Source organism: Chiroxiphia lanceolata, chromosome 24, assembly GCF_009829145.1.
Source record: "Chiroxiphia lanceolata isolate bChiLan1 chromosome 24, bChiLan1.pri, whole genome shotgun sequence".
Taxonomy (NCBI): Eukaryota; Metazoa; Chordata; class Aves; order Passeriformes; family Pipridae; genus Chiroxiphia; species Chiroxiphia lanceolata.
In genome coordinates, this window is record NC_045660.1 from 512,635 (window position 1) to 526,559 (window position 13,925).

Sequence of the window (13,925 nt, forward strand, 5' to 3'; positions counted from 1 at the left end):
AAATTATTTGGGCCGTATCTGTAACACTGATACAACATAGTGGTTTCTGCTGTAGTACAATTATTTAATTTCTTACTGTCCAGACACTCATTTCAGTTTGACCTTTCAAAGCAAAAAGCTAAAGAAAAAATAAGGATAGTTAAGTATGAGGTGTGCTTTTACTCCCAGGTTTTGTCAAGCAGATGGTTTCCTTCTTCAGGGCAGAAAAGCCTCTTGAGTCACACATGCAGGCAAGGCTCCCCAAGTTACAGTTTTATTGGAAATGTTGAAAAGCTCTAGAAACAAGATCACCTCTAGTACAAATATAGATTTAAATGCACAGACTAAAAAATAAAAAAATCTTTTCATGATTGCTGTACATTAGTGGAATGGCTGCCCACTTTGTGAATGAATAGAAGGGAAGCTGAGTTAGGAGAAACAGCTCTAGAAACAAAGATTAGAAAGAGGCTCCTCTTTCTAACAGGCATCTTTTAAGGAGCCAAAACAAAATGAAGGTTCTGAAGCTTTGAGGAGTTCGCTTTTCCCGTGTCTAGGCTTTCAGTCACATGGTCACAGCATAGAATCAAGTCCAGTTAACAGAATCCTGTACGTTCTGCTTGTCCTGGAATTCCATGAGGAGGCCTTCACAGAGTAACTGGGACCTCTACAAAGAGCAAAGATCACCCTCCACGTCACTGAGCTTGGCAGGGTATCTTGAAACATAGACAAGCATTTTTTGGAACTAAAGTTAGCTGGAGGGAACTTCACTCAGCATCTGTTGACTTATAGTGATCATCATCCACCGTGGAGTAGATGTGTCCCTCGCTGCTGAGGAATTCCACGATTTGCCTTGAAGAAAACCCCACAATTGATAACCAGTTAGCAATTAATTAGCAAATGTCACCACCTTTCTGCCAGGGATTTCCCATTTACAGACCCCATCCCCACAGTTCCCTCCTGGCAGCTGCCAAGGGAAGCTCTTGATGGCTCTGTCCTGTGAGCAGTGTAAGTGAGGCACGGAGTTTCTCCAAAGCTGTGACAAGGTGCTCCCCCCACAGCTCAGACTCTGTCTGTCACAGGAGAGAAGGCCACCACTCTCTGTACTTCCCAGGTAAAAGCAGGTCATGGATGTTAATGACTATGTTTCTAGGCCTCAAGGAAAAGTTATAAGTGATAGCAAAGGAGAACAGAACAGACTATTCCTAAGTGTTCAGTGTGCAGAGAGCAAGGTAATCCTTGAACAGGAGAAATACTGCCAAAGCACTGCAGTACACCCAGGTACCTGTTGCCACTGAACTGATAAACAGATTATTTTGAAAACAGGGGAGCAAAGCATGTCACACCTTCAACTGGCAATGGCTCATTCAGGGCTGTGAAGCCTTCAAAAACTGTCTCACTGCTCTGTGCTGCTGGGGCCACCTGGATTACCCACACTGATTCACAGGTGAGTGCCTGGGCTTGTCCACTGTCCTCTCTGCCTCTGAAAGGACTGCCTGGATTTCCAGAATACCCTTCATTTCTACACACTTACTTGATCGTTGACATGCTCACACTGCGGAGCTGAAGTTTCAGCTCTTGCAGGCTCATACCTTCTGGGACAGGGCAGCTTTTTATCAAGTTCAGTACCTGGAGAAGCAAGAACCACCATTAGCACAGAGCTCAGATTCTCTGTCAGCAAGGCTGAGCAGATCCATTGTCTTCAAAAAGTGATGGAACTTGCATTTCCCTGCCCCACATCACACATCACCCCCCCGGCAGCCTCCATTGCCACTGCTGTGCTCCCAGAAAAGCTGCTGGCACCCACCTGGCTCTGTTGTGCCGTGAGCCCGTTCACTGGCAGGCTGCCACCTCCTCCATAGCCCCCCCTGTCACTGATCCCAGCGGAGGGGAACGACGGTGGCGCACTCGACGCTGACTGAAATCGTGAGAGAAGTGCTGTGGTCACCTGCCTGCCAAACCCACGGCGGTAAAGGCTCTGAGACAGTAATTTAAAATAGCTTCTCATGGAACTGGACTGCAACACAATCTCTCTCCAAGGAAGCCAGGACTTCTGTTACACCCTCCCTGTAACCCAGCTTTAAGCTTTCCAGACCCACAATTTCCCCAGCAAAGCCAGAGGTCCCTCTCTTTGGGAAATTACCATCACCCAGAAAGGGTCACAATGGAATTGGGATCTTTGTACATACCATAAGATTTTTTCTGAGGATCATATGTGCATTGACAATCTCTAGTATGTGTGTGGTGAACTCATTCATATTTTCCAGAGGCATGATCTTAAATGCCACCAAGCTCTTCTTATTCTTTCAGAGGAAAAAAAAACCACCACAAAACAAAGAAAACAATTTACATCACAGCAACAGGAAGATGCAAAACAACCAACCCAGCCATTCCCTCCAGGAATAGGACAGTGGTGGAATGAGAGCTTCTCTGCATGCAGCTAGTCCACAATGTTCCAACCTTCGTCTTGTGCTGCTTTTGGCTGGGATAGAGTAGCATGGACTGGTTTTGGACTTGTGCTGGAAACAGTACTGGTAACACAGGGATGTTTTAGTCGTTGCTGAGCAACATTTGCACAGAGCCAAGGGCTCTCCTGCTTCTCACACTGCCCCACTGGTGTTAGGCTTGGGGGGGCACAAGGAGCTGAGAGGTGACACAGCTGGGACTGCCCAAGGGATATTCCAGACCATACAGTGTCATGCTCAGTATATAAAGCTGGGGAAAGGAGGAGGAAGAGGGGATGTTTGGACTGATGGCATTTGTCTGTCCCAGGCACTGTTCCATGTGAAGAGCCAGCTCTCCTGGAGATGCTGCACACCTGCCTGCCCATGGCAAGTGCAGAATGAATTCCTTGGTTTGTTTTACTTATTAAACTGCCCTTATCTGAACTCACTGGTTATCTCACTTTGACCCTTCTGATTCTCCCCCATCCCACCAGGAGTGAGTGAGCAGCAGCAGGGGGAGGAGGAGGGGCTCAGGTGCCCTCCAGAGTTAAACTACAACATGTTTTCAGATGTGATTTTGTAAAGCAATGGAGATAGAGTCACTTCTCCTTCTAACCAGCTGGACTTTCCTTTAATGCATGCACCATGACTTGAATATTTAGTTATGAGGCAACCACATCACATAATGTGCTACAAGAAGTGTCCCCATGAACCAGAATCTGGTCTAAGCTCAACAGCACAAACATCCCAGAACTTGATGGCCTTCTGCTCTGCTGAAAACAACACACTGATGATAAGGGGCATTTTAAGTGAGTCTTCATTTTAAATGGTTCTCTGCATTCAGGAACAATTAAGAGTGTTATTAATACAGCCCTGGCAGAGACACTGAAGGATTTGTCCAGAGGAAAGGATAAGCAAGAGACCATGATTAAGTGCATATGCTAAAGCAGCCCACTAACACTGAGACAGATCTCCAATCCTTCTTGGCCTGGACTCAGACACAGGTGACATGGTCTTACCTGGAATGAACGGAGGTGACCAGCTACTTTGACGTAAGTTCCTGGAGGTACCACAACATTCTCACCTCCTGCCTCCTAACAGAGAGGGAAAGGAGAGAGGTTTGCTGATTCACATTTCCATTTCTCAATTATCACAATAAATGACTCAGCAAAGAAGGCTCATCTGAAGCAAGCACAAACAACGTGCATTCCTATGTCCAGTAAGAGCAGTTAGATAAACATAATTGTAAATGAAAAATAAATTTACACACTGGAGAGCAGTCAGAGCCACTTGTCTCCTCTGCTGTTTCTGTCTGCTTATGAGAGATTCTCAGAGAAACAAGAGGAAAAGACTCTTGAATAGTAAAAAAGCAGGTGTTCAATTCCATAACCTGGCTGGGGAATGGGGCAGGCCAGAGCCATTTCTGGACTCAGGATAAACTTGCAGAAAGCCAATTGAATCTCTGCCTTATTACCCTCCCAAAGCTATTCAACTGAGCTCAGCTGTAAAAAACAGCTGAGGGGACAGTGAGTAACCTCTGTTACAGCAGTATCTCCCTTGGATTTCAGGGACATATTATTCCTAAAACACTTCTCAGAAAAGCTACATCTTTTTGATAAAAAACCTCTGTGAGATGCAGGGAGCTGGTCCTTACAGGTCCCTGCCAGTTGAGACATTGTACTATTCTATAACTTTTCTCTCCCCACTGCTCTCAAAGGCTGTCAAAGAAGTGTGTTCAGAGCAAATCCGATGCTTACATCGGTGTCAACCCATTGCCTGACGTCCATCGGCGCTGCTGTCATGTCATCCACTTTGTAGAGGATGTTGGTGGGCGCCTTCTCCGCGTGCCGGACGATGCCCACGACGGTGACCTGTGAGGAGGGAGGGAGGTTGCCCGGGCCGCCCGCGGGACTCGGGGCCGCCCCGCCCGCGGCCGCCCACCTGCGAGATCTCCACGTCGCAGATCCGGAATGTTTCGTCGACCTGCTCCGCCGCCAGCAGTTGCGACACCGTGCAGGGCACGATGTTCTGCGAGCGGCTCCGCTGCGAGAGGCGGCGGAGCGTCAGGGCCGGCTCGGTCCCGGCAGGACCGGCCCCGGCCCCAGCCACCCCCCGCCCGGCCTACCTGTTTCTTCTCCGCCTGGGCGCCGGCGGGCGACCCGAACCCCCCTGGGGACTGCAGGTAGCCGCCCGGGGGCCCCGCGCCGCCCACGGTGCCGTACCCGCCGTCGAAGTTCCCTGAGGGGGGAAGGCACAGACCGTGAGGCGGTGGCGTGGTCCCCGTCCCACTGCTGCCGCCATCACGGCCTCGAGCGCTCCGTCCCAGCGGCCCCCGGGCGCTGCCCCGCGCCCCTGCCCCTGCCCCTGCCCCTGCCCCGTGTCCCGTGTCCCGTGTCCCCGTCCCGTCCCCACCGTGCCCGCTCCACATGGCTCCGCACGGATCGGCCGCCACCGGCCCGCGCGCGCCGACCCCCCGCGCGCCGCCCGCGCCTGCCCAATCCGGGAGCGCCGCTCTGCCGGCCGGCGACCAATCGCGACCCTCCGTCTTCCGGCTTCGTCCAATAGAGAGAGGCCGTGGCGAAGCCGCCGGCGCCATTTGTAGAGCAGGAGCTACCCGGCTCCGCCGCGGGGAGGGGACGGGCCCAAAGGGGCGGGGCCAGGGCACAGGTGACAGGTGGGGCAAGGGCGGGGGAGGGGCAGAGCACAGGAAAGCACAGCAGAGCACAGGGCACAGAAGAACACGGAGCACAGCAGAGTGCAGGGCACAGCCCAGGGTGCCCCCATGCAGCCCCTGGCTCAGTCTGTGGCACTGCTGCTGCTGTGCCCGCTGGCCGCGGCCCTGCCCGGTGCTCGCGGCGGCCGCGGGCGGTTCTGGCACCTCACGGACCTGCACTGGGACCCCGAGTACGAGGCGGCGGCGGCGGCGGGGCGGCCGTGCCCGTCGGGCAGCGCCCGGTCCGGGCCCGCGGGGCCCTGGGGCAGTTACCTGTGCGACGCGCCCTGGGCGCTGCTCCGCTCGGCCGTGCGGGCCATGCGGGAGATCCTGCCCGCGCCCGACTTCGTGCTCTGGACCGGGTGAGGAGCGGCCGGGCCGGGCGGGACAGGGAAGGGCGGCGGAGCCCGTACGAAGCCCGGGGGGGGGGGCAGGGCTCTTTCCGTGGTCCCCACTTTGGAGAGGGGAGGGGGGAACGTGCCTCGTAATGAAGAACGGGGGCGTGGGGGAGAGCACAACCCCAGCGAGGGCTCTCAACGCTCCGATACACCCTAGCAGTGAGAGGCAGTGAGGTGATGGAAGGATCACAACTCGCGGTTCGTCCTTCGCTTGTTCATCCTGCTCGGCCCTGTCTGACTCCACAGTGACTCAGTGCCTGGAACGCCCAGGGAAGGGGCTGTGGGCTGTGTGTTACACCAGGTCCTGCCGGTCAGAGCAGTGGGAGGAGAGCGTTGCAAACCAGGCTTGTGGCATTTCTTCTGGCTGCAGATGAGGCACCTGGGAGACCTGTCTCAAAAAGGGGCTGTTTTGCTTTAGGCATAGGAGTTCTCTCCTGTCATGGTCTCCAGGAGTGGGTTCCTGGTCCCTCAAGTGCACTTACTGCCTCAATAGCACATACAGTAAAAGCTGTATTTTCATGGTGATTGTTAAGTGTGTATGGCCTTTCTTCTCACAGTGCAACCTTAACCTGCAATCTGCTGCACCCTCCAGTTGCAGGAGGCTGTTGCCTCCTGAAAACATGAAATGTTTTCATTTTCTGTCCCCGGAGATGCATGTTGCTGCTTAGATGTAGTTATTGCTCCTTGTGACCTTATGTTGAGCATTCTTTTTCCTCAAACAATTTCTCCCAGTTCTCTCATATGATTTTGAATATTGATCTCCCTCTTCAGTGGGCTGGTGGCCAGCCCAGCATTAACTACAAATGCCATGAGTGTGTCAGTGCAAACACAGACGTGTGTGTCTGGGGCACTTTGGAGCAGCCCTGGATTGCTGCCTTACTGGAGGTATTCCCTTGCTTTATGGTGATCACAGCTGTGCAAACAGCTCTGCTTCACTATTGCTGATCAGATGGTGCCCTCAGATTGTGAAGTGCTGATCCTGGCAATATTTCCAGGCAGCTTTAGTGCCTGTGACATGCCCTGAGGCAGAGGGAGCATCCCCTTTACACCCTTGTGTTCAGGGGTTTTAAGGTAAAGTGAATCACAGAGTATCCTGAGCTGGAGAGGACCCACAAGGATCATCAAAGTCCCACTCCTGGCCCTGCACAGGACACTCCAACAATCCCATCATGTGCCTGAGAGTGGTGTCCAAAGGCTCCTTGAGCTCTGGCAGGTTTGGAGTGGAGCTTGTTTTCTCTCTGTGCAATTCCTTGAAACTCCCTCAGTACCCTGACCAGTCAACATGAATTCTGCCCCCAAAACCTTCAACTGTCTCTTCTAGGAGGCATAGAGAGAAGTCAGCAAGTTTCTGTGCCTTGCTCATCGCTGCGAGTGCAGGTTCTGTTAGTCCCAGACAGTGACTGTGCTGCTGCTTTTTTTTCAGAGATGACACTCCCCATGTCCCCAATGAGCAGCTTGGAGAAGAAAAGGTTCTGCACATAATAGCAAATCTGACTTCTCTGATAAAAGAGACATTTCCAGGTAGGATTTGAGGGGATGAGAAGGGGAGAGGAGCACAGAGACTCATGGGAAGGGCTTACCAGGGTGGAGAAATGACAGAATTGGGACAGGGAAAGGCACAGAAGGGCTGTGGTCACTGGGACTTGTTTGTCCTCTTCCCAGTGGCCTCAGTTCTGATGTGCCTCATGCGTTGATGCACTTTCATGTTCCAGGTTAGCTCACTCAGGAGAGAGGAAAATAAAGATTTCTGTTATTAGCCATTAAAGCAGAAGAAACTGCAAGATTCCCTCAGACATAACCCTTGGCAGCAAGAGAGAAGGGGTGTCACTGCTGTGCCAGCTCAGGGACTCAGCTGGGGGGGCTCATCCTGAGGGGGGTCAGAGCTGAGCGGTGCCCCTGATCAGTGTGGCCCCAGGGCAGGGGTGGGGGACTGGCCCTGGCAAAGTCTTGGCCTTGAGTGCCTCGGGGAGCTCTGGGGAGCTCTGCAGCTCTGACTCCTCTGCACCTCCTTTGCTCTCTCTCCAGGTACCAAAGTCTACGCGGCAATGGGCAATCATGACTTCCACCCTAAGAATCAGTTTCCCGGGAAGGAGCACAGGATCTACAACCAAACAGCGGAACTGTGGCGGCCCTGGTTGAGTGATGCCTCCCTCCCTCTCTTCAGAGCAGGTCTGGCACCACTGGCTCGTGTTGGCAGCACTCTGGGGAGATGGGGAAGGGTAGGAGAATACCATGACCAGTTTTCCTTACCTCAGAGCATCAGTATTCATAAAGGACTGGCAGAGGAAGGGGCCAATTTAGTGCTGATTTCTGGCATGAAGTTCTGCTTGCAAGAAGATAAATTTTTTTATACTTCAGTCTCTCCTGTCATTGTCAAATTACTGGAAAGAATGCAGAGTGGTGAGCTGCACAAGGAGGAAAAAGATCTTTAAAGGTACCAGCTGGGGCAGGCAGTGCTGTGCCTCTTCACAGCTGCCCGCTCCTGGTGCTGCCCGCTCCTGGTGCTGCCCGCTCCTGGTGCTGCCCGCTCCTGGTGCTGCCCACTCCTGATGCTGCCCACTGTCCCCATGCAGGTCTCCCTTCAATGGGACAGGCACAAGCATGACAAGAGGCACACAGGGAAGAGTCACCCCAAACACCATCCTGGAGTGGGCAGAGCACTGCTGGTGCCTGGTCCAGGCAGTGACTCTGCTGTGGCTATTGCTAAGGAGAGCAGAGAGGTGGAAACAAAGGGATCTGGGATCACAGCCACCAGGGTGACCAGACCTCCAGCTCTTTCCCTGTCGTGTTTTTCAGGAGCTTTCTACAATGAGAAGCTGCCCAGCCCAGGGACAAGAGGGAGGATGGTTGTCCTCAATACCAACCTGTACTATGACCAGAATGACGAGACAGCTGCTGATGAGGATCCTGGAGGGCAGTTCCAGTGGCTGGAAGAAACACTGACCAATGCCTCCAGAGCAGATGAAATGGTATTAACAAAGGAATGGATGAACAATGGCTGCAGAGAGCTCCTCCCAGCCCTGCTCTCCCCTAGGGCAGTCACAGCCACGGGGCTCTGTGGGCAGCACGAGCTCTGTGCTCAGGGCAGCTCTTCTGCAGGTCTACCTTGTGGGGCACGTCCCTCCCGGCTTCTTTGAGAAGAAACGAGGCAAGGCCTGGTTCCGGAGGGGCTTTAACGAGCGGTACCTGGGCATTGTGCAAAGGCACCACAGGGTGATCGCTGCCCAGTTCTTTGGGCACCATCACACCGACAGCTTCCGCATGTTTTACAGCGACACAGGTACCCATTCTGCTCACCCAAGCACCCGTGGGACAGCTCTGCCAGCTCCCAGAATCACTGGCCATGGGAGGTGTCAGTGGCTGTTGGCTGAAGGCAGTTGAGAAGCCAGCAAAGGCTTGTGAAATGCTCTGGGCAACAAGAGGCATCAGTGGTTCTCATCTCCACCCCCAGCCTGTAGCTCCTGACCTCCTTCCCGTTCATCCCCAAATGTTGTTTCCCCTCAGTGACTGGCAGCTTCTTGCCTGTTGCCTGTGCAGGGGTTTGGGCATGGCTGGGGTGTGAGGGAGCAGTGCTGGCTCTCTATGTTGGGGTGGTGCAGAGTGCTCTGGGCACAGGGGGTAGTTCCCCAGCCACCCTCACTGCAGGAGCCCTTGCCTTCAGTGGAAAGCCTGTTCCAGGCTGCAGCAGTCCCATGTTCAGACCCCAATGCTGCTCCACGTGCTGATCTTTGTGTGCACCACGGGCTGGTGACAGAGATGCTCTTGGGCAGTGCCATCAGCTCCAGGTGCTCACTGCGATGGGGAGAGGGTATGGGACAAGCCAGGGTCTCCAGTTACAGGTTGCTTTGCCTTTCTGTGAAGGTTCTCCAATCAATGTCATGTTCCTGGCCCCTGGAGTGACTCCCTGGAAAACAACATTGCCTGGAGTGAACAATGGAGCCAACAACCCTGGGATTCGGGTGATCAGCTATGATCTGGACACCCTTCAGGTGTTGGTAGGGGATCCCCTGTGCTGCACACTGCAGCTCTGGAAGAGAACTTCTATTTCTCCCTGTGGTCAAAACAGGCAGGACCACAGGAGCTGAGCAGCTGTGTGGGAGAGGACCCTGACTCAGGATATTTGAGCCTCGTGTCTGGCACAGATATTTAGTCAGAGTGTCAGTGAGTTGAGGCCCAGGCCCCCACAGCCAGTGCATCCTGCTGGGATGAGTTCCTCAGAGCAGGGGCAGACAGGTTTTGCTGGGTTGTTCATGTCCTTAAGAGAGATTCTTTTGACACTTGCTTTGCTCCCCAGATAATGTGGATCACAGAACTCCTCTTTGAGTACTAACAGACCTGTCAGATCCCCTCCAAAAACTGTAAACCATCTGGAAAATTATTTGTGTACCTCTGTTTGCTAAAGTGGATCTGAATTGAGGTGAATTGTAGGGGCAACTGCTGTTTCCCATCTCTTGCTTGCCGGGAGGTAGAGGATGGATGCTTGTACCTCCTATTGCAGTGGATGGAGCTCTCTGTAGTTGCTCTGTTTACATATTTATAGCTTGTGAAGTGAATGCTAAAATATGCTGTGCAAGGCTGGGGAGCCAGTGAAGCAGAGAGAAAAAGGGCAAGAGACTGAGAACAGAGGTTGTGAAAAACTTGATTCTTCAGTTTGTTCACAGTTAAGAAATTAACTTTACCTGGGAGGTAACACTCCTCCAGCCCTTGCTTCTGCCAGTGGACAGTACTGATAGTAACTAACTGATGTTTGAAGAAGGCCAGGCTCAAAGTTTCTGATGTTTGGATGTAAAAGTCAAGCAGAGCAAAGCCACCCCTTCACCCTTTAGGAAACAGGCTGCATTTGGGGTGGGTTCTGGAGGCTCTCACCTGAGGTGTCTTTCCAGGTGCCTGTATTGGTAGGAAGCCCTGCCAGGGGCAGCTGTGCCCTGGGGGCAGGGGATGTGCTGCTGTGGTTGTGATCCCAGCCCAGCCCAGCATCTCACTCCAGGGCCGATCCTGTCCTGATGTGTCCCCACTTCTGGTTTTCTCTCCCTCAGGATATGGTGACTTACTACTTGAACCTCACTCGTGCCAACACGATGGCCTCGCCGGGGGAGGCAGAGTTCCCAGTGTGGGAGGCAGAGTACAGCCTGACAGAAGCCTTCCAGGTCCCCGATGGCTCCGCGCGCTCCATGCAGACAGTGCTGGAGAGGATCTCGGGGGACCCTCACTACCTGCAGAGCTACTACGAGTTCAACTCTGCCAGATATGACCTGGCACCGTGCAAACAGGAATGTCGCGTGGATCACCTGTGTGCCATCAGGGAAGTTGATTTTACAAAGTATGATGAGTGTGTGAAAACCAGCAGTGCTGCCTCTGCTGCCAGCAGCATTTGGCTTTTGGTTTTCTGCGTGTTCTTAGGACTTCTCAGTCCCCAGCGAGTGCCGTGATGGCCGAGAGCAAGAGAAAAGGAGGAGAGCACGAGATCCCACTGCACGTGAATCAGTGATTTTGGCGTTAGAAACCGGGACAAAATCCCTAGTGTTTACTAAAAGCTCTGCGATACTGACTTGCAATTTTCTAGACAAGCTTGATGTGTGAGGGGGGTACAATAATCATGAGAACCTTGTTGTGCTGGACTGCCTGCATTGAGGAATCTGTCTCCCCTTTGCTGGGACTGCTGGGATAGCCTCACAAATCAGATGAAGACCAGGCCTTCCTGTGGACATGACCTGCCCACAGGTGAGAGATGGGTTCTTGGAGGCTACTGCCAACATTCCTCAGGTTGGCACACAATTCTTTTCTGGAAGGACCGCACAGCTGGTGACCCAGAAAGTCTTGTTCTGGTGGCAGAAGCCTCTGGCTTGTGAGCAAAGCCATGTGGGGTGGCAATGTCTGGACTTCAGCAGACTTTGGTGTCTCAGTGCTGAAGAGGAAGCACTGATGATTATCTTTGCACCCTCCAGTTCCTGAGCATAAACAGCTCTATTCTCTCTTCTGTGCTCTCTTCACTTGCATTCACTGAGTTCCCTCCCTCAGCTGGGCACGGCAGCTTCACCAGTGAGATATGAGGTGGTGATTTACAGCCTTGGGCTTTGCCAGCTGCTCCAAGACCTTGAGGGAAGCAGTACAGAGTGCTGGTGTTGGACTGTGGGTGGGGATGAGGTGCAGGAGGAGCATGCACTGGCTGTGGGGGCAGCTCTGGGCTCTCCGGGGGGTCTGACCCGGAGCCTCTCGAGGCAGTGGGTGGTTGTGCCCAACACACGTACCCCGAGCAGGCTCGGGATGGCCGTGGCTTTGTTGCCGTGGATGGTGTTTGCCCCCGGGACCCCTTCAGAGCGTGTGTGGAGCGACGCTGCGGTGCCCGAGCACTCCCCGCCGGCCCCGGTGCAGCCCGGGAAGGGCCGGGACCCCTGTGAACACCCCACCCCACTCCTGGGCTGCAGGGCTGGCAGCCCCTGTCCCTTCCAGCTCCGTGTCACCGCAGCTCCCTGCAGCAAACACAGATCCGAAAGGGAACGGTGGGAGGCAGGTGGGATTGCCGGCGTTGCCCGTCCTGAAATCCTCCTGTTTGCAGCGGGATGACCGAGCGGGCACGTCCCAACCCGGGCCCGTAGGCCCCCTTGTTACTTCTGAAGCCCCCCCGAGCGAAGCGTGGCCAGGGCTCCGGGGGGACAGGCGGTGCGGGGCTCGGGGTTCTGCCCCGGTGCAGCAGAAGCGCTGCGGGACCCCGCGGGGCTGCGGGGCCGGGCGGGGCCGAGCCAGGCCCGGGGCTGCGGCAGGAGCGAGGTGCGGAGCGTTATCCCGGCGGGAATGACGGGGGGGGAGGTGCGGAGCGTTATCCCGGCGGGAATGATGGGGGCCCGGGGGAGCCGGGATGACGCTGCCCCGTGGGGGGACCGCCGGTCCGGGGTGATCCTGCCCCCACATTCGCTCTGCGCCCCGGTATTGTTTAAGCTTTAGTATTTAAGACTTCCTCCTCCTCTACCATTCTGCAACTGTGCTTGAAACCTTTCCCAGATGTTTGCCAGATTTTATGGCAAAAGAGACAGCAAGGGTGATGTACAAGAGGGTGGAGAACAGAGACTGATGCTCTTTACCTGCTTCTCTCTTAAAGCTTCCCTGAGGAGGACATCAGTTCTGGAAAATTCATACAAAACAAAAGACAGTAACCAAATCCACCACCAGGGCTGCTGGAAAGCTGCTGCTCTTGCTGTTTTACTGGTTATGGGACCTTCAGGGAAGGGTCATTTAACCCTGTGACCCAAACTCCACAGTTGTCGATCCTAAACTGGCTCCAGTCTTACTTCACGCTCTCCCTCTTTCTCCAGCATTGCCTTTCCCACAGCCAGCAGGTAAGGCCCAGTGACACCACACAGCTCCTATGGATGAGGAGCTGTACCTGGTGTTGAGAAGCAAAAGCAGAAACATTTTTTCGCCTTTACCTACTACTGCTACATTGAGAGTTTTGAGATCAAAGAACCTACAGCTGTCCTGATTGCTTTTGAAAAAGCACATCTCAAACAGCACTTGACCCCTGAGCCCAGCCCCCTGGGCCCTTACAGCCCCAGGTCTTGTCCCAAGCCATGTCTTGCAGTCCAGCCCTCTCCTGTGGTCTCTCCCCGTGCCACTGAGGTTTCAAAGTCCTTGGTGTAATTGCACAAGTGCACACTCACCTGTTCTGCACTGGAAGCTGTTCCTGCTCTCCTGAAGGGCCCCAGGATAATCCCAACTCCTCTCCAACAAGTCCTGCTTTCAGGCGTGTCAGTGCAGGGTCTGTCACATCAGTTCCTCACTGAACAGCCCTGCGAACACACCCCCTGACAGCTCACCTCGAGCTCTGCGGCTGCCCCCTGGTGCTGCCCTCTTGTATTTCCAGACCGAAAGACGAAGGGTTACAGTGACAATCCAGGGAATGCTGCAAAGACAGATGTTCCTGGAAAACACTACTATCTTCTTTAGCTCAATCATTGTTGATTCAGCTGCAAACTAGTCTCCATTTTGTTCCCATCTCTGCATTCACACTGCAGAGGTCTTCTGATTATTGTGCAAGTTGCCTCCCTTTTAAATCCTTCATTTAATACAGGAGATGAACAGCTCACCAACCCCCACTGACAGTGTCAGACCACAAAGGAAACCCCTTCACCTGCACCAGCAGTTTCTGCCTGTGGCAGGTGAGCAGCTTGTACATGAACTGTGAGCCTGCTGCCAAAACCACAGTGCAAATGTACCCTCCCCAGCCGCTGCTGCATTGGGAAAAAAATTATGTAGAGCACAAGTATTGCTGATTTCAGCAAAGCTGGGGAGTCCCTCTCAACCCTGTGCAGGTCCCATGGCTCTCTGTAACCAGGCCCCAGGTTAGTGTTTCTCACTTCAGTGTCCCCAGGGACAGGGGACTGAGCCTGCCCAAGGCTC

At 53.8% G+C, this 13,925-nt stretch overlaps 2 protein-coding genes across 3 annotated transcripts; one reads left to right on the forward strand and one right to left on the reverse strand.

The window, feature by feature from the left end:
• Positions 1–225: 225 nt before the first annotated feature.
• Positions 226–4,900, reverse strand: RPA2 (replication protein A2). Its single transcript, XM_032710239.1, has 9 exons — positions 4,833–4,900; positions 4,546–4,658; positions 4,362–4,463; positions 4,178–4,291; positions 3,440–3,514; positions 2,166–2,279; positions 1,784–1,894; positions 1,511–1,605; positions 226–828 (listed from the first exon to the last, which is right to left on the reverse strand). Exons 1-9 carry the CDS (start codon positions 4,846–4,848, stop codon positions 744–746), a joined length of 825 nt encoding a protein of 274 aa, XP_032566130.1. The 5' UTR covers positions 4,849–4,900; the 3' UTR covers positions 226–743.
• Positions 4,901–5,120: 220 nt separating this feature from the next.
• SMPDL3B (sphingomyelin phosphodiesterase acid like 3B) lies at positions 5,121–11,511 on the forward strand. Of its 2 annotated transcripts, none has more exons than XM_032710260.1 (7): positions 5,121–5,495; positions 6,955–7,052; positions 7,557–7,700; positions 8,328–8,500; positions 8,631–8,811; positions 9,393–9,526; positions 10,568–11,511. In XM_032710260.1, exons 1-7 carry the CDS (start codon positions 5,203–5,205, stop codon positions 10,958–10,960), a joined length of 1,416 nt encoding a protein of 471 aa, XP_032566151.1. In that variant the 5' UTR covers positions 5,121–5,202; the 3' UTR covers positions 10,961–11,511. The 2 variants fall into 2 exon arrangements, with proteins under 2 accessions (XP_032566151.1, XP_032566152.1); XM_032710261.1 differs by having other exon boundaries at positions 5,121–5,324.
• The last annotated feature ends 2,414 nt before the right edge of the window (positions 11,512–13,925 follow it).